Genomic DNA, 27,105 nt, shown 5'->3' with positions numbered 1-27,105 from the left:
ATCGTTTGCCTAAACTGATTTTGTATAGTCTTGCCAGTGCAGAGATTTTACAATCAGAGCCGTTTTGAAAGAGATGGACCATATTTGGTGAGTGTGTTGATGATTTTATTCAAAAGAATGCAGAAATACAATAAAAATATTAGTAGAATACAATTAGGGTTGCACAATGAGTTAAAACGCAATTGCAATTTCCATTGGCTCCGTCATCAGTAGTAAATATCCTCAGAAGGCCAGTGGAGGAGCTTTTATGTGAATAATTCAAGTATGCTGCAAATCGCAGACCTAGAAAATTACGGTTCCTGAAGCATCTCACAGAAGCATTTAATTCAGAACCTAGACTGAATCTATGAAGTGAGATTGTTGTAATTATTACATTTAATAACATGCTTTATGAAATGTTAACAAATATGGTATTTTCCAATGTGATCCTTAACTTTCATTTTTAATTCAGTGTCTAATTTGTATTTTGTATTTCGCATTTGTACATTTTTGTATTATTTTCTCATCCCCCAGTGACGGTTGAGTTTAGGGGTGAGATTTTGGGATGTGTCTTTTTTTCTTTTCTTTAATTGATACGTTTTTATATGAATTAATTTGTATGAAGTTGTACGTAAAATATGTTTCCATGTGAGAGAGGGCTGGTATTTTCACATACTTGTAGATATGCAATTCAATACAATTTTCATTCTCGAATGTACCAGCAAATATTACTATATTGTTTATATATATTACTTAAATGCTGAGCAAACAGCTGTCAAATCATAGCTTTTCCATAGTTTGTAAGTGAATATGACTGTAGTAAACGCTGCTCTGTCTGAGAGCAGATGCTGGAGATTTACATCCGATTACAGAACCGGCTTTACTGACAAAATGTGCAATGTGACCTCAATGATTATTTGTTGGAAGCTTGCGATGTCGATTTTAAGCATAGAGTGAACATTCATATTTTTGTTATTTGTTTTGGTGCTTGCAGTGTTCATGGTGATGAAAAAAATTTCTGTTACAATCGTATGAGAATTCTATTCTTTATCAATTCTGAGATGTTTCAAAATGTGAATCAAAATTTTGTATCAATTCCGAGCTTAGTTTTTAACAGTAGATGGTTAATCATCAATCATCAAAGTCATGTATTTGCCTTTTGTAATGAGAATAATGAGAACAGCTCACTATGAACTATTTTAATTCACCTCTTCAATTCAACTTTATCACTGATGATTTTACGTTCAAGGGGTAATTGTATGCAAGCGGAGTATGACTGTTTGAAAAGCATATAGTGCCATCTCCTGTTAAAAACGCTGTATTAATTAAAGACAGAATAACAATGCATTTTGAAAATCTTGGAATCAAGATGCTGAATTAATAATCATAATAATTTTTCACCACAGCTATAGTCTTTTTAATCACACAGCATTAATATTTCTATTTCATTAAGTTAACACAGAAGTACTGAAGTAACATTTAGAATTCGGATATGAACACTGAATGTCTATTGTAGTGATAAAAATAGAAAAATATCACCTCTTCAGAGATATTGACTCTATAAATAAAGATTGTTTTAATTACTTTTTACACCAATAAGTGAGAAGTATTAAATGTGTTATCTTATTTGTTCTCAACTAAATAAATAAAAAAATATTACTGTCCTGATACTTTGTCTTGTATGAAAAGATAATTTTCAAAAGGAAAAGTACTTTTGTAAAAATTGTTAGTATTTCACAACGTTACTGTAATTTTCACTGTAATTTACAAGATTTAACTGTTAAACTCATAGTAATATATTGTATTGATAAATTTATTGTGAAATTAAGGCAGGTAGCACGATTGCAGCAATTGTTGTAGAAAGGGCTATAACTTTTGCATGTTAGTTTTAGGATTTCAAACTAATATTTTAACTTGATATTTAGAAATATTTAGCGAATGTTATTGCAGCCCCAAAAACAATTTGGGGAGATCTACTAAGATCTTAAAGAAAAAAAAACTTCATCCAGGTTTAAAATGACATAAATATTTTGGGTGCACTGCACCTTATTTAAATTTTGTAAGATTAACAAGGGAATATGAAATAATATTTAATGAGCATATCTTTGTGCTTAGCCAAAACGTGATAAACTATAACAAAAGTAATAGATTCATGAAACCAAAAACTGTTTAACACACCCAAAATGATTTCAAAGTAGGGTTAATGTCAGAATGACAAGCCGAGGAGTATGGCAATGCTTTTTAAACAACTAATATTATTAGATTTGTTTGTGGCATTTTTGATGTAATAGTTGAACTCTTGTTTGCTCAATTTTAAAGTGAAACCAATAATAATAGTAAGAACATTTTGTATAAGCATGTGTTAAACTCAACCACAGGAACAAAAGATACTAAAACAAAATAGGGAATAATTTTATTGAGCCTCAGACCTGTGTTTCTAGGTCAGTTTTGTGTTTTTTTCTCTTTATATCAGTTAATCTTAAATCATTTTATGGAGAAAGAAAAACGTGTCATACAGAATGTGTAAAACATCTTTGATGGCAGTGATCACAGTGTACACTAATGCATGTATGTTTTGTTCCCTTCATGATATTGGAATTTAGCTGTAAATGAAATGGACATTTTTCAAAACTGGCATGAATACAAATGTACAGGAATTTGTCAGATTTGTTAAACTCAAAATGATGCTTGACAAAATGCCAGGACTTGTTGGGGGATTGTTTCGATTATTTTTAGATCTTGTGTGTAAACCAGTCATCCCAATACATTTTTGTGTCATTAAAAGTGAAATCAATCATCGAAATCAAAGCTATTCAGATGATGTGACCAATATTAATAACCATTAAGTTTTATCCACAAAAGTTTTACAGCTGTTATCTGCATACTGTATTTATTAAGATGAAGAGTGTAACTGTAGATGCTGGAGAAAAGGGGGTCCTGACAGGCAGGTGGGGCTCATTGCTGATTTGGGAGGGCAGGGGGAGAGGTGATGGTGAGAAAAGCTGAACAGAATGGATCCTAATGAGCCTCTTCTAATCCGCCTAAATCTCTGTAACGATTCCACAAATGTCAGGCCGGAGTTGAAGGCGAAAGGAAGACACATGGATTTGGGCTGTGAGATAAGAGGGGTAATCTTCCATACCCACACCTCCCTCCTTACTGAGAGAAGGGGGTGATGGAGAGGGGCCGGAGGGCAAATGAAAGTGCTGCTCAACCCCAAGTGTGTTCAGACTGCTTACGAAACGTAATGTGATTAGTCTGTGTGTACTGCTGTTAAATGCTGGCACATCGTAATCTACATGCATTGCAAAAACTGTGGATCATATGGACGAGCAGTAAACTGTTGAAATGTATAGTTATAATTAAAGAATATAAATAATTCAGATTATTCAGACAAATATAACAAAATAAAAAGAAAGATAACTATTACTACTTAAACTAAAGAAGTCATGCATATTTGCAGCTGAATCCAATTAAACTGCATGTGAGGATACTCTTTAAAATGTAGCCTAAATAAAAAAATGTAAATATTTTTTGTCATGAAATTCTGTCATGTTTAATTGTTTTTTACATTACAAATTTTTGTAATTATTTGTGTTATATTTACAAAAATGATATTTGTTATATTTACAAAAAATTATATATTATTTTGTAATAATTTCTCAGTGAGAAAGCAGTTCTTAGACTCTCAAGAAAGAGCTAAAGTGAAGTTTTGTTTGGTGTGTTGTCCAATTTTTCATCTCCAGTTAGACTTTGTGTAGTGGCAAAACATCAGTGAAAGAAACGTTTAACTCAATACATTTTCAGTTTGTTATTTTATTTTACTTAATATATACAGTTAGAAGCGATAAAATGCCCATACAAGCTACTTTATTGAATTTTAGCGTGTTTTTTCTTTCTCCTGGAGCCCGGGTGGGTTTAAAGGTTTTGATGGACAGAGACGTGGAAACCCAACCCCCGCGTTTCCGCTGGATAGAGCTGTGACCCGGAGTGGACTTTTCAGCGGAGCAGATTCACTTCACGCTTATATTCAGTGTTTATTTTGACACGCCAAAGCAAACACGCTGACTTTAAGTGATAATTCCAGTCATATGAAGAACAGCTTCGTGTTTATGCGTAGATTTGTTGATGTATGTGCACAGAACGTCGCACACTTTTGAATAACCTGCTTTGATATTTACCTCAAGCTGTATATGAGATGACAAAACAGTGGCATTATGTGAGTTATTCTTTTTAGTCTGCTGACTGGTACATGTTTCAGTTAAGCATTTTACATTGATTTAATGCCTTTTTCACGTAGTATGATTTACGTAAATGATGCAAGTCGTATGTAACATGGCTAATGCGTAATCTTGGAGAAATCCGTTCCGGGTTTTCATACGGCTTTAACAGGATGATTTGTGTGTATACGGAGCACACGGGGCAGATAGAGAAGAGAAACGGGTATGGATCTGTAGGTCCTAACGCTGTCTGTGTCGTTTCCCGGGACTCTTGTTCTGCATACCGTGAAGCGAGAGCTCCGGTTTGTGCATGATACATTTGAATGAGAGTGTGAACTAACAACGGCGGGAAACAAAGGCACGGACAGTCCGGTGCAAAAGGAGCAAGCTGGCTGCACGGCGGGGGATGCACGGGCACAATAGGGAAGACCGCACTCTTCTGCTTTAAAGGACAGTGTTGCAATAACATTTGCACCTCAGAGAGACAAGACTCGCTGCGGGAGGCAGAAATTGAAGCCGGAATTTACTTTCCAGGGATATTTGGCATGAAGTAAAGCACGGAGTTTACATTGGATGTTTAGGCTGCTTCAGGGAATATTTAAGTTTTTTCTTAAACCGCAACAAACGCGCCTGTCACACGAACGCGCCTGGACAGCGAAGGAACATTAGGCTTCTGCCAACACAGCAATATTGTAAACAAGCACTTCTTCAACAAATAGATTATATTATTATTATTATTATTATTATTATTATTATTATTATTATTATTATGTGCTCTGGGAATAACCAGCTTAGTTGAAATCAGATCAGAAACATATTTGAAGTGAATTCATTTACTTGATTGGTTTGCTGAAGAATGTACTTACTTGATGGTAATTACCCGGAAAGGATGGAGCGGGGCACGCCACAAAGAAAAACAGTGTACCGGATATCTTTGACATTAGTGAAGAAAGAAAACCTGCAGGACGGTGGAGGCTCGACGCACCGGCGATTGGAGAACCCAAAAGTGAGCGCGTACCGGCGCGAGGGAGCCTCCGAGGCGCAGCGGAGCTCTCAGCTTGAAGAACTAAAAGAAGTGGAGGACGAGACTGACGAGTTTTCTGCACACTCATACATGAGGAACTTCAGGACCTTTAGTACTGGACATCTAGAATTGGGAAGGTTGAAACTCTTAAAGAGGGCACAACATGCGCATAAAGAAAGGGAGTTAAATCAAACGTGCATCCTGCCTGAGAACGGACAGAACAAGGCCATTGAAAATGGGGCACCAGGGGAGAAAAGAGCAGAAGATGTGGATGAAAGTGACAGATTGAAACGTGATGCCGAGCATGGAAAAGTCTGCAGCACAGCTGCTGCTAACGGAGAAAAAACAGGTATTAGAAAGAAAATCCTCAAGACATCCAGGAGCACAGAGGAACCGGTTAGTACGTGGCCAGATGAGCCCTGTGAGGAACCCAAGAGTGTCAAGACAGCTAAAGAGAGCTGCATCTCCTCTTTGTTGGCTAAAGGGAATGGGAAATCACCTAAACCAGCACCTCAAACCCCTCCAACTAAGAGACATCCAAGTCTGCTGCGGCGTAGTTTCAGCTTTCGCCACTGGACAGGTGGCGAACTCATCCGTATTCGGGCTCTGTCCAAAGAGAAGCACCACAGCAGCTCAGGCTGCATTGGCCGTGATGGAGAAGGGAATCAAACTCAACCTGGTGTGGTTCTGCAAAACATGGCTTTTGCCGAGACCGACTCCACAGAAAAACGAAACACCTTGGATGTTGGCGAAGTCCTGAACAAAACAGACTCTGTGACAGAACTGGGCCGCAGGGAAAGGATGAAGGGTAAGAACCGGACATTAGACAACAGTGACCTGCTCAGGCTGTCGGATAAATCTTTGGTGGACAAGGAGGGTTTTATTCGAGGGATGGGCTCTCGTTCTAGCGGGCAGGAAAGAAAACTCATCCGGTTCTTCAGCGGAATCTTTTCAAAGAAAGATGGGACGTCCACACCTTTGAGCAGCCCCAGTAACCGAGCTCTCCGGAAGAACGGCCTGCTGGGAGCTCAGCAGAGAGCAGAAATGGGCTACTCACAGTCCAGCTCTGAGAGTGTTAACGGATGCCCACTGGACGGTAATAGCTTTTATCTTCTCTCTCATTTGTTTTAGCTTCACATATTATAGTGCAAAAGGATGCTCTGTTTGCTATTATGCACCCAGAACAGGGGGTAGAGGGATGTGTGTTTGTTTTGGACAGGAAGGTGATGTTTAGCTGCTTCTCTGCAGGCCTCCTGTGTTTGTGTTTCATTATGCGCCATGCTTGCAGCTCACTCTAAGAGCTGGCAGCCTTGATGCAAAGGCAAGTGTTTACATTCTTGAACCATGAATGTGAAAACCCTCATTTAGTGCTGTTTTCATTCTTTTAGCATGTTCTGTTCTTCTTTCTGATAATGCACATTGTCTGGGTGACTTTATCCCCTCTTGTCTTTTCTTTTGGTTGAGTGGATTGCGCTATTCACATGTATGTCCTTTTTTCCCTTGGATCCATTATCTCAGCGTCTGTGTTACTGGTGACAGCAGGTCAGCTGTGAAGGCCACCATGCTCTGCTGTCAGTAATATGGTAATGGAGAGCTGCTGGTAGATACTGTGTGCAGTTTCATAGCGATTGTAATGAATTACCAAACACTATCTTCTGCCTGTGAGGTCAGCAAACCCTCCTGAAAGACAGATTGCCCATGTCTGCGAAACAGACCTTCTGGTCAGGGGTTTCTGAACTTTTCATTTTTATAACGTGATGATGATGATACTCTTTTAATGCAATTTAATCCAAGACATACTTTATAGTTAGTACTGAAATGTTTTTTTCTTTCTAAAATAATATATATTGTTCGGTACTTGTTATTGTTGTTATTATTATAATAATTATTATTATTACAGTTGTTGTAAATATTGTCTGTGGTATATTTCTTGACCATAATTAAAGTTTAATGGATAAACTTTAAAAATAATAAAAAAACCCAGCTTAATACATTTGACAAAAAGGTTGTCAATAGAATTAAAAGTGGTGGGGATTACAGGTATTTATATAATTAGATTAAAACAACTGGAATACAACTGTAACAGCAAGTACTTTATAAAATTGTATTTAATAAAACAACAACTTGCTTGCACTGCATATTAGACACTAAACCCCCTCCCCCCCCCCCCCTCCCCCCCCCCAAGTAAAAAAAGGATAATCCATCTTGAATTTCTTCAAAGATTAGAATCTGTCCTGTTTAAATGTGCTTTTGTCAAACAAACAAACAAACAAACAAAGGATTCACTTTCACAGCATGATTCACAGAAGACCCCTTATAACATTTCATTCATTGTTGCATTAGATTATATGCAAAAACATTTTGTCTGGCATGTTTGGAACACGTTAATATACACAGCACACTAAATAATGTTACATCTAAATAGATGTCACTATCCCAAAACCACAAGTAGGGCTGCACGATTTGAAGAAAAAATCAAATTGCGATTTATCTGATCTAAATTGCGTTTTGCGACCTAAAATGCGATTACTACCATTTCATAAAAAAGCTACAGGTTTGATGTGGTGGTTTTAACAGCACCAAAGAAAGACCAAGCATAATCAAAAGTATGCTACTATATGCTAGTTTTTATTTAAAACATCTTAAATATTGTTGCCTTTTTTTTCAATAAAGTTGTCGGTTGCCATGACAAATTAACTACCGTATCTTAAATTCAGTTAAAGAAGTTCTAAATAAAAATGAGATATAAAAACTTTACATTCAGATTGTGTTACTTTTTTTGCATAGTTCAGCATAAGGTGCTTACGAACTGTGAGAACTTTCCAAAACTATGCTTGGTAGCTCATCGAAATAATCACAATTTTAAAACTTGCTTTCAAATTGCGATTTTGGTTTAAAAACGATTAATCGTACAGGCCTAACCACACGTTTTAATACATATGATGCAGTTTATACTAGCCACATGTTTTCATTCATTCAAATGTTTTAGTAAGGACATGTTAGACTAAGTTATGTTGTTTGACTTATACAAAAGAACATCTACCGAATGAACACCCGGATTGGGTTAATACTGTTTTTAATTTGTTTATTTTCTATATAGCGATTTTTCACAATGAATATAGTTTCGAAGCAGCTTTACAAAAGGTGCACATTGTTGCATCACAATCAAAATCAAAACCGTTAAGGGTATTAGTCATAACTTTAATAGTTACTAATAACTTTTAACTAATTAACTAGTAACCAGGGCCACACAGAATCTGCGGATATTTTTTGCTATTTCTGCTGAGAATTTTAAGGATATCATAACTAAAAACTTAACATATGAAATAAAAAACAATACCTTTTTAACTTTTATTTAATGTTTACAATACAAATCCAATAAGATCCACTTATTTGATAAACAAAGCAAGTTTATCATATCATATACTAAAAGACAGAACATATTACTTCATAGGAACATTTTAAATATTACTATTATAATATCACAATAATGTTGGTGAAATTAATAAAAAAAAACTGGATAAATATAAATTTACACACATTTACACAAGTAAATACATAGACTCAATGATGAGCTAAAAATCTGTTGATTTCTGCACGCGCAGATTCAATGTGGGCTTTCTAGTAACTAATATTCATTCATTTTCTTGTCGGCTTATTCACTTTATTAACACGGGGTCGCCACAGCGGAATGAACCGCCAACCAGCAAGTTTTTACGCAGCGGATGCCCTTCCAGCAGGGATAACATGCAAACTCCTCACAGAAACGCCATCTGAGCCGAGGTTCGAACCAGCGACCTTCTTGCTGTGAGGCGACAGCACTACCTACTGCGCCACTGCCTCGCCCTAGTAACTAATAGTTTATTCTTAATAAACAATGGATAACATAGGCAGGATGTTCAAACCATAAGATAAATGTTTTAGTCAGACTGTCTCTCTTTGTAAAATTATTTAATGTGATGGTAATGTGGCTTTGAATTTAACTTTTTTTTTCTCTTTTAAAAGAGAGAAAAAAACAAAGCTCAGAGACGAAGCTCTGCTAAATGAGATATTTCAAGACAATGTTAATGATCAGGTCAGTGCTGATGCTTGTAACATGGCACGTCTGTAGGGTTAGACAGCACCTTAGCTGATTAGCAGTTTCCACATTCCCCAAATTCCACAGGCATTCCTGACTCTTCAGTAGAAGTGCTTTCTCAACAATTAGATAACAATCTTACGTTTAAACAGTGTCACGTTTCCTTTGAAATTAACCGCTTTAACTGGAACTGTTTAGTAATGCACCTGTCTATCCATCACTTGACCAATATTCATCTTTAACAGGAAATTCAGGATGGATATTTTAAAATGGCTTCAACAAAAATGTAAACATGCGCATGGGATAAATGAATTCTGAATTATTTCTAAGCACCCAGCAACTGAAATATTAGCACTTATTTACGATTGTGACTAGAATATTCTTTAAAGGTCACTTTTTTTTTTTACCCCTTTTTCAAGATTTAAGATAAGTCTTTTGTGTCTGTAAAGTTTCAGCTCAAAACACTCATCAGATTATTTATTATACCTTTCTGAATATTGGAATTCTCTGCTCTGAACACAATGTAGCTGTTTTTGTTGTCTTTAATGCTAGTTCTCAGAGTGTGCCTCAATCTCTGCCTGCTGTCAGATAAACAGCACAGTGACAGACATGAAGTAGATCTCATGTAACGTTTGTGAGAAATACTACAGTAAGAACTTTCCCAATGATGTATTTGTTGTGGAGTTTATTCAAGCCTTTCTGCAACGATGAGTCACACACAATAGCCCCTTTCACACAGTGATACCGGTAAATATCTGGAAAATTTCCAGAACGACTTTACCGGTATATTCAAAAAAGCGCTGTTCACACAGGCGAGGACGTTACGGAAATTTTCTGGAAAAGAGCATTCACACATCCATTCCAAAATACCGGTAAATTCTGACATCATTCACCACAAATGAGCTTTAATCGGCTGCGCTTGTATTTGTAAACATTTGACTAAATTACAAATTCTGTGGATGATCAATATTGTGAACAACTTTCGCAGGATCACTTTCGCATGTCGAGATGTTCATAATATGTGCAGGCGCTCACAGGCTGTTTCACAGGCACACGCAAAGCTTGAAGGTAAACAAACAACGGCTTATCATAAGCATCTCATCGATGATTATTTACACAGTTGGCATTAAGAAGAACATATAAACGTGATCTGACTAACTTCTAGCAGCTAAATGTGTCTGGAAAAATATTCAAAGGCTTTTATTCTCACAAACCGCACGGACGTAAAAGCGTGTGACTGTTGTGATTGGCTAAAGCAGACGTCTCACGTCAGCACGTTCTAGACGTGCACGCGCTTATTACGGCAATCTTCCATCTGCATTCACACAGCGCAGCATTCCGGCAAATTGCCGGAAATGTTACAACTTCTCTTTCCGGAAAATAGCCAGAACGAATTTACCGGTATTTTCGAAAAAGGACCTGTTCACACAAACAACCTTTGCCGGCAATTTTCCGGAAAGGTCTGTATGTGTGAAAGGGGCTAATGTCGTTACAAAGTTCATGCACACACAGCGGACATACACACAGCATACTCGTTTAACTTTGCACTGTTTTTGAGCGGCAAATGTGACAGGGTACACATTAATATCCACTGCTGTATGGATATCCGCTATGTTAATGTACAAAATAAACCTGATTTAATGTCCACAAACCAGGATTGAAGGCATCTTCTTTTGTAATTGTACAGACATGCGGCTGTGATGATGATGGAAAAATCACTGTAATTACATACATGCACTGTTTTAAAAACATTTTAAACTTGTAAAACTCATTATTGGTTACATTTGATAATGATTGATGATTACAGCGGGCTGAACAGATCTTTTAATCCCAATTGCTTTACACTTGTCGTGTCTTGTTGCTATGATTATACATGTTACTATGGAGACATGTTGATATACGGCTGTCAAAATAATTTTTGGGCTGGGAAACCATACTCTTACGTCACGTTGCGGTGGGCCTTAAAATGGGAGGAATTTGGATCCTATTTTAACATCACAACATAAAAAAATAACCTAATGTTTTTATATCACCTCAATATGACTGTGGACACACTATTCCTACACACAATTCTGTCCGAACAGCTTACAAAAAAACTGTTTTCATGAATTAATTGTTTTTATTCATTTATTTTTATTGCAGTGATTTTATTCTAGAGTATCACTACTTTGTATTATTATTGATTCATGTCACCGCTACTGAATGTAAACACTTTTTCTGATTGATTTCATCTTTAGAATGGTTTTCATTTTTGCTTTCATGGCAAAACTATGTAAGGCATTAGACACACCTGCCTCATTTAAGGTGTATTTTTAGCTTGTTGCTTGTTTCATGACTTTCATGACGTTTTAACTTTGGATCTTTAGATCAGTTCAGTTCAGTTAGCATTGCTATGCTGGCTTGCAGCCGGATGGGGGTATGACTTTCATTTGTTTGACTCTGTAGTGAACAGGATGTGAGATGGCACTGCAGTGTCAGCGTTATAAAGTCCTGCAGGGTAGATTCCCAGATGGGTCCGGCATATGGATCTGTTTGAAGGCAACCAATGCTATTAGAGGACGATTGCTGTCTTGTAACTAGAAAGTGCAGTGCTGAATCATTTTATAATAAGGACAGAAATCTCTGTTTAGGAAGTAAAATGATCATATGTTTGTTAGTACTGTATTTACATACTGTGTAGCATAATGCTTTTTAAATTAGGGCTGTACAATATATAAAAATTATAGAAATATCACATATGCATATCACAATTTACTTGTCATCGTAGTTTCTAATAAATAAGTGATGTGAGAGACTTCTCAGCACATTAGACAGTGTAGTTACATGTCAACACAACAAACAGAGTGAAACCAAGCAGATTGGACATGCTGGTTTTCTAAAGTCTATAATGATTTTATTAAAGATGCTCAAATATGATTAAATAATCAAGCCATGTTAAAAAGCAATAAGGCTGCAAAATAAGTTTTCGATTGTTTTGGTTTTCCTGGTTGTTCTTGTTTTTTTTCACATCGATAAAACTAAATAGTGCTATACCTGCACTTTTTGGTGAAGTTAGGGACAGGGTAAAGGAGCAACTTAAGTCAGTGTCGTATTTTTGTCTTAAAACTGGCTAATGCCAAGTTCAGACTGCATGATTTTCAAAGTAATCGTGTCACAGATGTTTTCACACTAGCGTTTTGTCGCTGCTTTGTTTACACTGCAAGATGGATCGGCGACAGGGGTTTTTACATGACATGACTTTATAATAGGAAGAGTCTCCAACAACTTTATCTAAACTAGGTCTCACAATAAAAAAGTACGTAGTATGTCTTTTGTTATTAACTACACAACAAAAAAGAAGTTTTTAATGCGGTAGGAAATGTACATACTTGCTCACCTGGGTGTTAAGAATATTTGCAATTTCTCCTCAACTTTCTTTTTTGACCCGGTTGTGATTTTGCTCACGTGACACATCAAACAGACATGAGTGCTCCTGCCAAATTTCCACTAGTTTTTCCTCCATTTCTTATGTCCAAATAATCTGAAAATGAGTGTTTTTACCTTCTCCCCTATCCTCCTGCTGGCCTGCAGGTACATTGGCTGTAGCCGATCGCCTATGTTATTTTCAGTCGAAACTTATTTCACACGTCATGATTTGAATCGCCGACAGCTCCAGATATTTAGCATGCCAAAAATTTCACAGGCATCGGCGACTCATCGGCCATTCTCTCCGATCTCATCTTTGATAGTTCACATTGTGTGTTTGTTACTCATGTGAATGAGCACCGATTTGCCTGTGATTTCAGGCATTTGTCGGGGAGTCGAAATCGGGGCTACAATCATGCAGTCTGAACTCGGCATAAAGGAGTTTGTTTATATGAATAATCAGCCTGTTCTAGTTTAAATGGAAATATATAGTTAATAAGCGGAGTCTGAGAGTTTTATTTATTTTATAGTTTATTTCACATTTTTTGTTTGTAAAGGCTAAATACTAATAAAATTGAACACATTTTTTGTACTGTTTTTATTATTATTTTTTAAGCTATAAGAGACTGTAGGTATTATAGACTTAGCAAATTCAGTTTGCAGACATTTGTTGGTACAGACATCCATTGTCTGCATTCTAGGCAGTTTTAACCTGACTTTTTAATAATGTCCATATCAATATCGGAATTATATCGTATCGACTGGAATTAAGAAATATATCGTGATATAAATTTTTGCCATATTGTCCAGCCCTAGTTGTAATGGTACTTGTTTTGGGTTTTTTTGATTGTCCCATCCTTACACTAGAAGAGATACCATTGAAAGCAGGAGGGAAAGTCTTTTTAAACTGACATATTTTTCTAAAGATTACAAGAGCAAATGACTTTAAATGAATGATGTTCAAAGATGATTTTTTTAATGATATGAAATGCAAAATGTGTAGAATTAGATGACTTCATTCATTTAATACCTTTTGCTTTCTTGCTGGTACTATATATCTTGCTGCAATTGGTTTCATAACTAGATAAAATGCAGAAGTTGTGTTGCTCCATATCACGGATGCTCCCAGATTGAAGTGGCTGGAGGAAGTAATGGACTGGAGTTTTTCTTACAATGAGTCACTGGCTCGTTTTTAAATAGAGACCATTCTCAACTTCCTCTGGAACAGTTTGATGACTATGGTGTCCATATCAGTGTTCTGCTCAGGTCTGTACCATGTGCGGGGTATATACTGTATTTTATGGCACTGTATGTGTTGGGATGGCTGGAGGGTCTGAACAGTGACTCTCTGGCCCACTGCTCCACCCTCCACACGAGCCATCTATTGGTGTCAGGTATGAGTGGATGGGTGGAGTTGTGCGTGTCTGACCTACATCTACAGCCATGCAGAAGTAATGCCGGTTGCATGTGGAACCGTGACATGGATGTGATAAGAGCATAGCTGGAGCTTCTCATGGGGCAAGTGTCTGAAAGGGGAATGAAAGCAGACTGTCTTAAAAAAACACACAGACAGTTTTCAGACAGTCTTTGTTAGTGACGCAGAGTCTGGCACAGCTCTGGATTTTTAGATTCATTTTTTTCAGAAGTTTCTTTTGATATAACATGGCATTTAAAAAGCACAATGTCCATGTGCAAAATGACAAAGACTTGTGCGAAGAGCTTTTTTATTTGTCTTTATTTACCTGTTTACACATAAAGACCATAAGTGTAGTCTTAAGCATACACTTGACTTGTTTGTTATACTGCAAAAATCTGTCAGTCAAGAGCAGTGAGCAGTGTTTTGTTAGCCTGCTGTCATTTCAAGAGCCACACGGATCTGATTTACTGTTACATATTAGGGCTGCAGATACTGGAAAAAATACAAATGGCATCTTTTTTATTTGCAAAATATATTGCCAGATGAATACAGTTTCACTAGATGAGTTGAATAAATGTCTATAAAGAATCTGTAATTTTAGATCGATTGGGAAGATTCTGTAGGGGAGTGCATAGAATGTAATTCGAGTTTATTTGTATAGCATTTAAGCACAATAAGCACAATATTTATATTATTGAGCTCAATATTTATATAATTAACTATCTACAAGAATCGATACATTCTAAAAAAATATGCTAATTAAAAATTAAGCGTTTTATTGTTTTCCGAAGAGTCGAAATGTATTTGGGTTTATACAGAAATTGAATAATAAAAGGTAAAATAATATTGCATAGTCTTTGCTTTATAAAATATTTTCATCAAAGTAATTGTTATTCATTTTTCAAACTTTAAAATAATACATTTTTTTATGCCTGAATGCTTTTAAAACCCTCTTACAGTCACAGGCCTCAAAAAAAAAAAACACTTGCAAAATAATTAATAATAATTCAGACTCAACATTGCATATTCTTGCTATGTGACTATTGCGAACGATCACATTGCGATATCAATGCTGTAACAATACATTTTGCAGCCCTATTACATATGCATTTTCATATTCAACTCTTTACATTAATTACATGCCAATGAAGGTTTATGTAGATCATCACTAAGCATATTTGTGTATATTTGAGTTTTTAGGTGCACACCTTAAGCTGAACATGACTTCACATGTTTGTGTTCTGTTCCGTCTCTGAGGCTGAGCGCATGCACAGAGCAGTATGAGTTCTCTTTTGCATTTAAAAAACACAAATAAATCTAATACAATTCAATAAAGCGCGTTGATTACTGTAGAAGTCATGTTAAATGATTTTACTGATTTCTAAAATCGATATTTGTAATGCTATTAATTGCACTGCTTTCTACACATGTGCTGAACAGAAAGACCAACAATTTTTGTATTAATATTAGTCAATTTATGTGCTTTGAGTAGTCTATTCAATTGCTTAGCACCCCCCCCCCCCCCCCAAAAAAAAAAAAAACAACAAAAATGATTTTCACAGAAATCGTTAAAAGATTTACGCGCATTAAGAGTCATTTTATGATTCTATGACATGGAATGAATTCACTCTGTTTTGTGATTTGATTTTGATTAATCGCTCAGCCCTAGTACGCAGTAGTGAATATATAGGTAATATCTGAAATAATTATCTGGTTTTACTAGACCTGTCACGATATATATTTTTGCTAGTGTGATGTATATCAACAAAATTTATTACGCTAAATGATATTATTGTAATTTTAAGACCATTTTGACAATATAATCGTTTTATAATATAATAATTTTATTCTTAAGAATATTTAATTAAATTATAGTCATCTTAACAATTTAATAATTAGGCATTGCAAATACCTATGAATACGGATATCCTAAACAAATAAATTATAATAATAAATGTTAATGTTAATGTCCAAGAAAAAAAAATAGAAATAAGTAACAGATCTATTTTTAGCCATCAGGCACCCACATTAAAAAATATACTATAGTAATTTATAATAAATACTATAGTGTTTTTAACCATACTGACAGTATAGAGAGGCTGTGCAATCAGCTAAAATGTGGTTGTAAGTTTTTTATGTATGGGTGATATATATTGCATCATCAAAAATGATTGAGGACATGTACACGTTGTGCGATAAGTTGATATATTGATTGCTGTGCGCCTTGTTTCTACCTGATATGTCTTTTTGTCAATCTGAACACAATTGGATGATGTTAATACAGATCGAAATGTGTTGTAAAATATTTAGAATTTAGTCAAAAGCTTAATCAGATTGCTTTAGTTCTATAAAAAGCTTAAATGCTTTTAAACACCACCACCAAAGTCCACCTACAGTACTTTTCAACTATTCTGACCCAATGTAATTGTTAATGGGTGTCTTACGAGAAGCCCACACTGATTATTTATTTAATGAAATTATTTATAGTTCGTTGGTTCTTTGCCTCCATCTCGAACGCCAGTAATGCATCAAACCTTTATTACACCCACCAAAACAAGGTCTTCATGTTGTACCAAAACACAAGGATTGCGATCTAAAATTGTAGTTGATATTCACATCCTTTTCGCTTTCTTGATTTATGTTCTTAATCTAAATATATTTATTCAAAAGAAAATTATTATCGCACAAATCCTAATTTGTGGGCCTTAAGAGTTATTGCAAGAATTGTCATACACTTAATGCACATTGTGTTTTGTGTCACTGTTGAACTGTAGAGCATAAAACACCTGTCCTCATCAGTTGTAAAATGCACATGAAAATCCTTTGGTGTTGGATCTTTCCTTCCTCTGAATACTAGAGAGACATAATGTGAGAGAATCCTAAGTGTGGATGGCAGCCAGAGATGGGTTGTTGAGTTGTACTGTATCCATGCAGCTGTCATCACCGCAGTGTGCTGTAGAACATCCATTCCAGAACAAAGACACAGCAGGGACCGACTAAATGTGGCTTTTGTTTCCTTTGCTCATGAGAGGAGGAAGTAAAGCAGAAGGACTGAACTGAAGGAGTAAGTTATTGAGTGTGTGAGGGTCAGGGTTCTTAGAAAGTGGAGTGTTAACACTTAATTGGACAGGCAAGTAGACATTGCAGAGAGCAACTGGGAAAAGCGGAGAGGAAATCTGGGCTCACTGTCTGATGGCTGGAATCGAACCGACATCACTCGCTTTACAACCTATTAAAATGTTTCATTATGATGTTTATTAGTGGTTTCATTGAAAAACCCTGTTAGGTTTCTTAGGTTTGTACACATTTAGTTCAGTAGTTTGGTTTTCTTGTTTCTTTTGGTCTGGCTAAAAAGAAAGTGATAAATGCAGAGTCGCAGTCTGGACTTGTGGTCATATATTCTGGTCCTGTTCAGAAGTATCCGTATCCGTATTTTGGAAAAGTATCCTCTGACTTTACTCCCAGCATTTTGAAATGGACATTAAAATTGATGTGGAAATAGCATTGTTTGGATGGTCAGACCAGGCTCTAACTTGGCCTAAACATCAACATCTCTCCATTGTGTTTGGCATGGTGCTGGCCAAGAGAGTGATTCTGATGGAGTGGAAATCCACGACACCTCCAAATTTTTTTTTAAATGGTTAGCTGAAATAGTTTGTGCCCTCAAGCTGGAAAGGTTACGTTTCTCTAGATTTGGCAAACAGAAGTTGTATGACAAAATATGGGGAGATGTATAGGTTAATAATGTTTCTGTAATAATTTTTTTGGGTAATAAGTTTTTTTCTTCATTCTCCTTCCTTTTTATATTCTAATTAATCATTTTACTTTGTTTCTTATTCCATTGGTCTGGCTGAGATTTTATTATTATTATTTTTTTGGATGGTGCTGTATAATTGCTGTATTGTTTGCTAGTGTTTTAGTGCATGCTTGAATATTTCATTTAATTATAGTCAATTTAATAATTAGGTATTGCAATCAGAATGTGAATACGGATATCCTAAACAATTAAATAATGATGATAAATGTTAACATAAATGTCCAAGGTAAAAAAACATTTAAAATAAGTAACAGATCTATTTTCAGCCATCAGGCACCCACATAAAAAATATAATATAGTAATTTATAATAAATACTATAGTGTTTTTAACCATACTGACACTATAGAGAGGCTGTGCAATCAGCTAAAATGTGGTTGGAACAGTTTTTTTTTATGGATGGGTGATATATATTGCATCATCAAAAATGATTGAGAACATGTACACAACACCAAGATTTGGCAAGCAGAAGTTGTATGACAAAATATGGGGCCCCTTCCTTAGATGTATAGGTTAATAATGTTTCTGTAATAATTTTTGGGGGGTAATAATTTTTTTTTCTCTCTCCTTCCTTTTTACATTCTAATTAGTCGTTTTATTTTGTTTCGTATTCCATTGATCTGGCTGAGATTTTATTATTTTTATTCTTTGGATGGTGGTGTATAATTGCTGTATTGTTTGTTGGTGTTTTGGTGCATGTTCTAGCCAGGTAATAACACAGAGATAATTTTGTTAACATATATACATGATGAACACTATTTGGTGTTATGTTTTTACAAAAACTTCTATAAATAGTAAAAAAATAGTGATAGTTTTGATTAGTGGTGTACATTTTATTTTTGAGATATTAATATAAAAATGTGACGGTGCGTATCACTGATGCCAGTTATGTGATTTGCGACATTGAGCCTCTATTATCCAAGAGTCAGCTTACTTAAAGAAATAATTTACCAATTCAATACTATCTTCAATGTAACCTGTTAAGGCTGAATTATACTTCTGCGTCAAGCGACTGCATTAAATCACTGTACATGGCTGGTCTGAATACTCTTATTTGAGCTTTGAAGCTTTGTTAGAATTCTATATTATATGTTCTAAGCCACAAAAGGTGTTGGACTGAACCTATTCTCACCTCTTGTAAAGGCAGCAATCTCTGTGTTTCTGTCTGCCTATTTGGATTTATATTATGTCTAGAATTCTTCATCCAATCGATTTCACTCGTGGCTGGTGTGTTGCTAGACCAGGAAAGTGCAATGTTGCATTTTAGTGCACTGTAGGCACCCGACACATTTAGGATGAATAAACTTATTATGAACTACGGAACAGGATGGTCATCAAAGGGTTATATGGTCTGAGAATGGACACCGCTCTAATGATAGAGAACACAATTCTGTCAATACTTCAATGAAGCAGCCTTACTTAAAAAACGGGTAAATTGGAGGATAATTAAATAATACAAGAATAAATAAATAAATAAAATTCACTTAAAATACTGTAACATACTTTAAAAATAGAATCACATATTTTAATTACCAAAACGTTTAAATAAAATAAAATTAAATAGACCTTATATACTACTTGACAAAAGACTTGTCGTTGATCCCAGTTGTAAGAGCAGCAAATAATAACTTGACTTCTTGTTGATCATTTTGAAAAACGGCAGAAGGTAGGTTTTTCTGATAAATCATTTGTTGAACTGCTTCCTAATCATCACAAATACAGCAGAAGAAATCACTCAAGTTTGGTGATGGAAAAATCATAGTTACTTTCAGTATGGGGGCATACAAGAGGTCTGCAGAGTGGATGGCAACATCACCAGCCTTAGGTATCAAGCCATTTGTGCTGCTATTATATTACAAACCACAGGAGAGGACAAATTCTTCAGCAGGATAGCACTCTTTCTCATACTTCAGCCTCCACATCAAAACAAAGAAGGTCAAGGTGTTCCAGGATTGGCCAGCCCAATCACCAGACATGAACATTATTGAGCATGTCTGGGGTAAGATGGAGGAGACATTGAAGATGAATCCAAATAATCTTGATTAACTCTTGGAGTCCTGCATGAAAGCTTTCTTTGCCATTCCAGATGATTTTATTAATGTCATTGCAGAGATGTATGGATGCAGACCTCCAAGCTCATGGGAGTCATAAACAATATTAATTCTTTTTCCACTGCACCATGACTTTATATTTTAGACTAAACATTATTTCTGTTAAGTGACAAGACTTTTGTCTAAGCAAAGTCAGAACTTACTGTCCTAATTAAATAAATAAATAATTAAAAATCAAGGCATAACCATATTTTATTTTGGTAAAATAAGTATAATTTAGAGGCCTTTGCTTTTCATAGAAGCCACTTCTGATACTAAATGATCAGCTAGAATGAAGCATTCACATTTATTCAGATGAGCTAGTGCACTAACAGAGCAATCGCACTAGAATTCTCTACAATCAAATTAAACCTGCCAAGTGTGAACACACCCTAAGTGAATGTATGCCTTTACCATAGTTCTTTCTGGCTACTCCTGGTTTCCTACCACTGCGGAAGCACTGCTGAGTAAAAATAACGAGCCCTGACCGAGTGAACGAGGATGGGGGTGGAGAGGAGTGGACTGTGTCTGAAAGTCAGATGCGCTCATCCTGCAGTCTGTGTTTTGTAGGTCAGCCTCTGCCTGTATCCGTTAGCTGGAGCAGCTCTAGTTAGGCACAAAATCCTTTTAAACATTCCTTTTTAAAGTTTAATGAAGTCCTTTAATGTGACTTACCTCTGCAGTCTGAATTCTTCAGATCTGACAGTGGTCACGGAAAGTTGGAGGAAGGTTAACAAAATGAGTGTTCATTCAGATTTTTTTTTCATATGGTGGTAGTTGTGTGTGCATTGTGTTTGTTACAGAAGGAGAACGACTGTTATAGCTTTAGGCAATAATACTGACCTGACCAGTGGAGCATAGGCTCTACACAAATACACACAAACACGCACTTCACTAAATATATGGTATTTTCTCTGATGAGGTATGACTAGAAGACAAAAAATAGAAACCTGCAGCATTGCGTTCATACACTTTTCCTGCAGCAATTCAGTGCGTACATTTTTCTGACTCCGAATATCTGTGTTGGTAAATCTAATTTGGTATTTTCTATCTATTTTGACATCAAATTTAGCTTGATTGTGCTTTATTGATATGACAGACAACTATGTACACTGCGTGTGACGAGAGTAGTAAATTAAAAACATATGCTAAATTTGGCATATGTGGCTCAGTTGTTTGCTCAGTCGCCTCACAGCAAGAAGATCACTGGTTCGAGTCCCGGCTGGGACCCCAGATTATTAAAGAGACTAAGCCGAAGGAAAATGAAAAAATGAATGAATAAATGCTAAATTTTAAAAGGATAATGTGGATTAAACCTATATATTTTTAATGATGACAATTTATTTTTGAAATAGGCGTGCCATTTTAAAGCTCATAAATATCAGTATAATGTCAATAAAAATAGAAATAATAATATCCTCATCATATTGTTTCATTTTAAAAATTGTTGATAAAACCTACATAATTGCAGCAAATTATATTTGTGTATAATTATTATTATGGTAAGTCTTTATTTTGGTGGTCCCTATTGCACATTTTGTTAACTAAAAGTTGCATTGCAACTACATGCCAATTAATTCTCATTTGAGTATTAATATCCGAGTCTGCTTAATATCTGATGATACTGCATCTTCAACAGACTTTAAGAAACTTTACAATTACATGTCAACCTACACTAACCCTAATCCCAACCTAACAGCCTACGTATAATGAGAATTAGTTGGCATGTAGATGCAACGCAACAATTTATATATATGAATTTATATATATATATATATATATATATATATATATATATATATATATATATATAAATTCTTTAGATTTAAAATTCTTTGCCCAGTGTATGTTTGATAACATATTAGGGCTGATATTGTAAAAATCTGACATTTCGATATTGTATTTTATATATATTGAGATATGAATATAATTTGGAAAGATTTCACTCCTTTAGATTGACTGGGATTATAAAGTCTTTTTCTAAGCAGTGCATCTGCATAAAATATAATAAGTAACTAGCATATATAAATACAACAGAGCAAAAATAAAAGCGAAACCAACAGAGCTTTGTGTTTTTCTGTTACTGAGTCTAACAGTATTCAAATACATAAAAAAGAACAATTAAATGTAAAGTATCATGGCCATCATTGTATACATGATTAAAAATAATAATATTTAATAATGTTTATCTTTTAAACTTTAATAAATATTCTAATCTCACAGATACACGGATTGCGATATCGATGCTCAAACGATATATTGTTCAGCCCTTGTACATCGTTTTATGGATGATTTAAAACTACTGGAAAAAGTGAATCTATAAACTAATCTCGTTTCTCAAATCTTCAGCGTACAAAATGTAAGTAATGACGATCAAAGCATGTCATACAGTATGTCAAGAATCTGCAGACTCATTCAGTGAATTCGTTTATTGCTCTAGAGTCGTTTGCTTGTTAATCAGACTACACTGCTCGTGTTTTTGCATGCAGCAGCATCGTTTCTCCGTCTCTCTCTTTCTCTCACTGTCGTTTAGTTTAATTAAGTGTGCAGTATAGATCAGCAGGGTCTTTACGCATCACAAACGCATCCCATTCTGAGGTTCATTACCCCTCAGACAGCACAGAATGATCCCATTAAACACATGCTGTGCCTGAATCACCTGGTTGTGTGTCAGAGAACGGCGAGAGCTGCGTGAAGGAAGTGCAAGCAACCTGACAGCTTTATGACGACTACTGAGTGTTTGGATGCAGATTACATCCTGCTATCAGAGTGTTTATATACTCCGATGCGATCCAAGCTGGTATTAAGGTCAGTGTGTGAGCGAGGAGGATAAATTAGAGCTGTGCCACATGCTAGGAGGAAACCAGATGCTAAACAGCGGGAGGGAGTTTGGAATCTGTTTGTTTGTAGACCATTGTCGTGATCATTAGCTAGAGTTGTTTCATTGGGTTTTGTGTGGGAGCTTCAGTAGCTGTTATTAGATGTGGTTAGACAGCTGTGCGAGTGCTGTTGAATGTGCTCATGTTGATCACAGAGCTCAGTTTCCTATTGGATGAATCAGGAAGACATCAGTTCCTTGTCTCCCATCTGACCTCTCTACATTCAGCACTCGTACACCTATTTTCCAATTCCCTGAGACCTTTGTTCATCTTCGGAACACAAATTAAATGTTCTTTATGTAAGTTTTTGACTTTTCTAAAGCATAAAGATGCCATAATATGTTTGCAGATAGTTAAGAAACATGCTAAGTGAACATTCTTTTTAATCTGAAAAACAATGTCAGATTTTCTCCTTTGAAAATGCGCATTCTGTCAGAATGTTTTGCTCTCTACAACCCACCCACCGCCTGTTTACCCAATTATATGTCAGCACTCTGGGTTGCCTTTGTAGGAAACACACAAATCAACATGGAGTGGTTTTTAATTAGCAAATAATATACATATTACAAATGTAAACCATTAACTAAGCAGTTTAAATTGTAACAATGTGTCCTAACAATATGCGACGCGACTCCAGATTTCAGTGATAAGCAATTAGTTTGTCCACATCAGATTCAACATGACAATACTGTACTGCACTCCCAACAAAATGGTAAGGTTCATGGTCTAATCAATACACTATTAAATTAAGCCTCTTTAACATTAATAAAAGTACATGCTGAGGCTGCACGATTCTGGCTAAAATAAGAATCACGATTTTTTTTTTTTTTACCTTAACCAAGGTCACGATTTTCTTACGATTCTGTAGATGTAAAACAAAAGTTAATATGAGTAGGCTATTATTATTGTTATTTATTAAACATATGGTAAAGCAACAGTAATATTAGGTCTATGTGTAGGTCTACTGTTGGTTAAAATGCTAAACTTTTGTATAGACATTGAACAGACTTTAAAATTGTTCTGGTTGTTAATTTACAGTAAAGTGATGACATCAGAATACAACTCTTCATGATTTTCAAGTTGAATCATTGTGTTTCAGACATATACTTGCAATTTGTCATTGACAACACTCTTTTTGTCACTGGTAAAAGGATCTTCACTGCTTATCAGATTCCCTCTGATTATATGCATTATATTCAACATTATAAGGGTTTCTGTAGTGTCTTAAAGTCAAAAATTTTCAAATCTAAATTTTAGGCCTTAAATTCTTAAATGTTCTAGGACTTAAATATTTTTTTACAGGTCTTATTTTGTCCATGTCCATGTAACGCTAAATCTAATGCTCATTTAAATTCTTTTTTGTTGTTGCTTTGTTTTCGTGGGGTTGTAGCTCTTTATTTCACTAGTCCAATTGTAATTTGCGGTATTACAACTACAAATGAGACCAACATGCAATAGCCAATCAGCTTTCTGTTATTGAACTTAGTGCGCATGCCGAATGTGACGTCATCGCAGAGTTTGCGGAGGTTCGCTTTGGGTGCGCATGACATAATTTCGGCTGCCGGAGCACACAAATTTTTTTGAGACGCGAGCGAACAGTTTGAGCGGCACAGTATTTGATTCAAGTTGAATATGAATCACTTTGAAGAGATTTTGTCTGAAACAGGTACGCCTGTAAAGACACCTTTATGATCCATCCATGCATGATAGGGAGAACCTGATGAACAATAATTCGTAGCTAGAAATTGCTACAGTTATGGGAAAGGAAGAAAGTTTTTGTGAAAATCTTTGGAAAAACCCATGGAATAAGTTTGTTAAAGCCAAAAGAAGTCATGGCAAAGTTGATAACTGGAAAAGAATATTTGAACCTATCGGTATACAATATACGGATGCCCTGTTTTTCTAGGCTTTATTGGTGATAATGGTCAGGAATGTTGGACCCTTATTGCCTTTTTAGCTTATAAGTAGAGGACAGAAACTAACCAGCTAGTAATGTGTGAATTGTTTAGTGGTCTGTATTTTTTTTGTTAGTTTGCTTTTTTTTTTTTTGCTTTTATTGTTTCCATATTAAACAATAAGATTGTAGACCAACTTATGATCTGTAGTCATTATTATTTTACTTTAATAGGTAGAACTGTCCGAGATATGAACAAAATCAAGTTATGCATCAAAGTTTGATTTAAAAAAAAGTTTTGAATGGTTATAAAAATCTTTATAAAAAAGTAATTAGTTTAAAAATCTTGGATGATATTAATGATATGTCATAGTTCAGAGAAACTTCCTACTTTGTTTATCCGTCTGACTTTACGGCGGCTTTCTTTTGACTGCATCTGTCATTTTAAAGAGTCTTGTTCATTTGAGGTGCACGCACGGTCAGCAGAGGTGCGCGATGTGGCGCCAGGCGAAAATATAAATCAGTCTTAAGACGTTTGTTTGTTTTTCCTGTTGTTCCATGATGCATCTAACCTGTCTTAAGTACTGTTCAATTTGAATACATTTATTTTGCCACTACTTTTGTGATTTTTGCATTTTCTCTTTAAGTGTTTGCATGTTTTTGATATTGTGATGTAGGTCTTATATTTAATACTTAATGGTCTTAAAAAGGTCTTAAGAAGTCTTAAATGTGACATTATGATATCTGTGTCGAATCGAGATTGCAATCTTTTTCTGATTAATTGTGCAGGTGTTGAGTCAGTTCTGACTTACATTTTCAAACTATTTGTTTGCTAGCTCTGAGGTAAACTATCTGCTGCTACTATGAGTGTGGCAATAAATGTCACATAAAATGGCATTCAAGCTCACATTAGTATTATTTAACACTGAATAAAGCCCATAATCAGTACCTGAGGTGATCAATGTCATAGTAGTGTTGCTGTCATGGATGGTTTCGACAAAAACTCCTTTTAATATGGAAAATAATACATCATTGCATGTAGATAAGACAATGTCAAGTAGGCGTACACAGAATAGGTGTGTCTAGGTGAGCCCATGATTCAATATATTTGTTTACTTGTGTAAATGTTTTCATATTAATTTCAGTATTAAATATTGAATAATATGCAAATGCTTTGACAATTATGCATCCACTAAGAAACAAATTGTATTATAGTTTATCATTTTTTTTGTTGTTTTTGTTGAATTTTTAATTTATAAATTAGGTTTCCATGTCCTACACTCTGAAAATTATTCTGCATAAATCCATAAATCGTAGTAAGTGCACATACTGACGTGAAAGAAACATTGGTAAACAAAGCCATTTTTACAGGTTTTTGGTGAACAAAAGTGTTTTTGAAGCTTCGTATGATTAAAGTTGAACCTTTAAAGTCACATGGATTTTTTTTTACATGTTTTTGGTTTCCTTTCTGGATAAGACGTCTCAGGACTGTCATAACCCTTTAAGCAGGTGAAGACAAAGAAAAAGTGAGAGATAAATAAAAAGTATCATGTAAAACAAAATTTTCTTCTTTTTTGACTGTACTAGGCTATTAAAAAAACAAAACAAAAACAAGATGACAAGATGTTCAGGCATTTACATCACAAATCATGTTCACATCAACAAATGACCACCCACGTTTAACCTGTTTTGAGCAGCTTCATAAATGACTGTGTGAACAGTGCCAGTAAATGTGTTTACCAATAAACACAGGGCTTATCCAAATTACCTGCATCGATTCAAATCAAGGTTATCATACAATTTATATATTAAATTATATATATAAATATATAAAATATAAATAATATATAATTATTATTTTATTTAGTTTTTGTTGTTTTTTGTTGTTATTTTTGTTTGGTTTTAAATAGTGGTGGGCCATTATCGGCGTTAACGTGCTGCGTTAACACAAGACTCTTATCGTGCAATAAATATGTAATAATATAATAACAAATATTGCCTTTAATCTATTCTCAAAGTTATGTTGGGAGCTGGGTCTGTTCTACGCAAGCTTTGATAACTTTCACCTTGATATTTTAGTGCGGATGTATACCAAGGCTTCGAATCTGTGTGTATTCCTACTGTGCCACTAGAGTCAATCTGATTAATTTTAGCTCCACATCTAACTATCAGGCACTTGTAGAGTTTATGCGTTCGAGAAAAACTAATAAAATGGACCGGGTCCTTTTTAAAATAAATGACGGTGAATGAAGGTCAAACTGGTGAGCCGTCTGACAAAAAGTGTCCTTCTGAATCAAATCAGCA

General features: G+C 35.2%; 1 protein-coding gene across 12 annotated transcripts in view; it reads left to right on the top strand.

The window, feature by feature from the left end:
• Positions 1 to 27,105, top strand: part of agap1 (ArfGAP with GTPase domain, ankyrin repeat and PH domain 1) — a 351,020-nt gene that overhangs the window by 106,410 nt on the left and 217,505 nt on the right. For 5 of the 12 annotated variants that reach the window (XR_015493376.1, XM_087256864.1, XM_087256862.1 and 2 more), the window contains exon 1: positions 4,393 to 6,319. The exons of the other annotated variants lie outside the window; for them this stretch is intronic. Coding sequence is in view for 4 of the 5 variants with exons in the window: in XM_087256864.1 (XP_087112990.1) it covers positions 5,056 to 6,319 (1,264 nt within the window). In the remaining variant the exon portion in view is untranslated. Of the gene's footprint in view, positions 1 to 4,392; positions 6,320 to 27,105 lie in introns of those variants that run through there. 12 annotated transcript variants of the gene reach the window in all.

This window comes from Danio rerio, chromosome 6 (assembly GCF_052040795.2).
Source record: "Danio rerio strain M-AB ecotype USA chromosome 6, GRCz13ab, whole genome shotgun sequence".
Classification (NCBI taxonomy): domain Eukaryota; kingdom Metazoa; phylum Chordata; class Actinopteri; order Cypriniformes; family Danionidae; genus Danio; species Danio rerio.
This window is presented reverse-complemented; position numbering and strand designations above follow the sequence as displayed.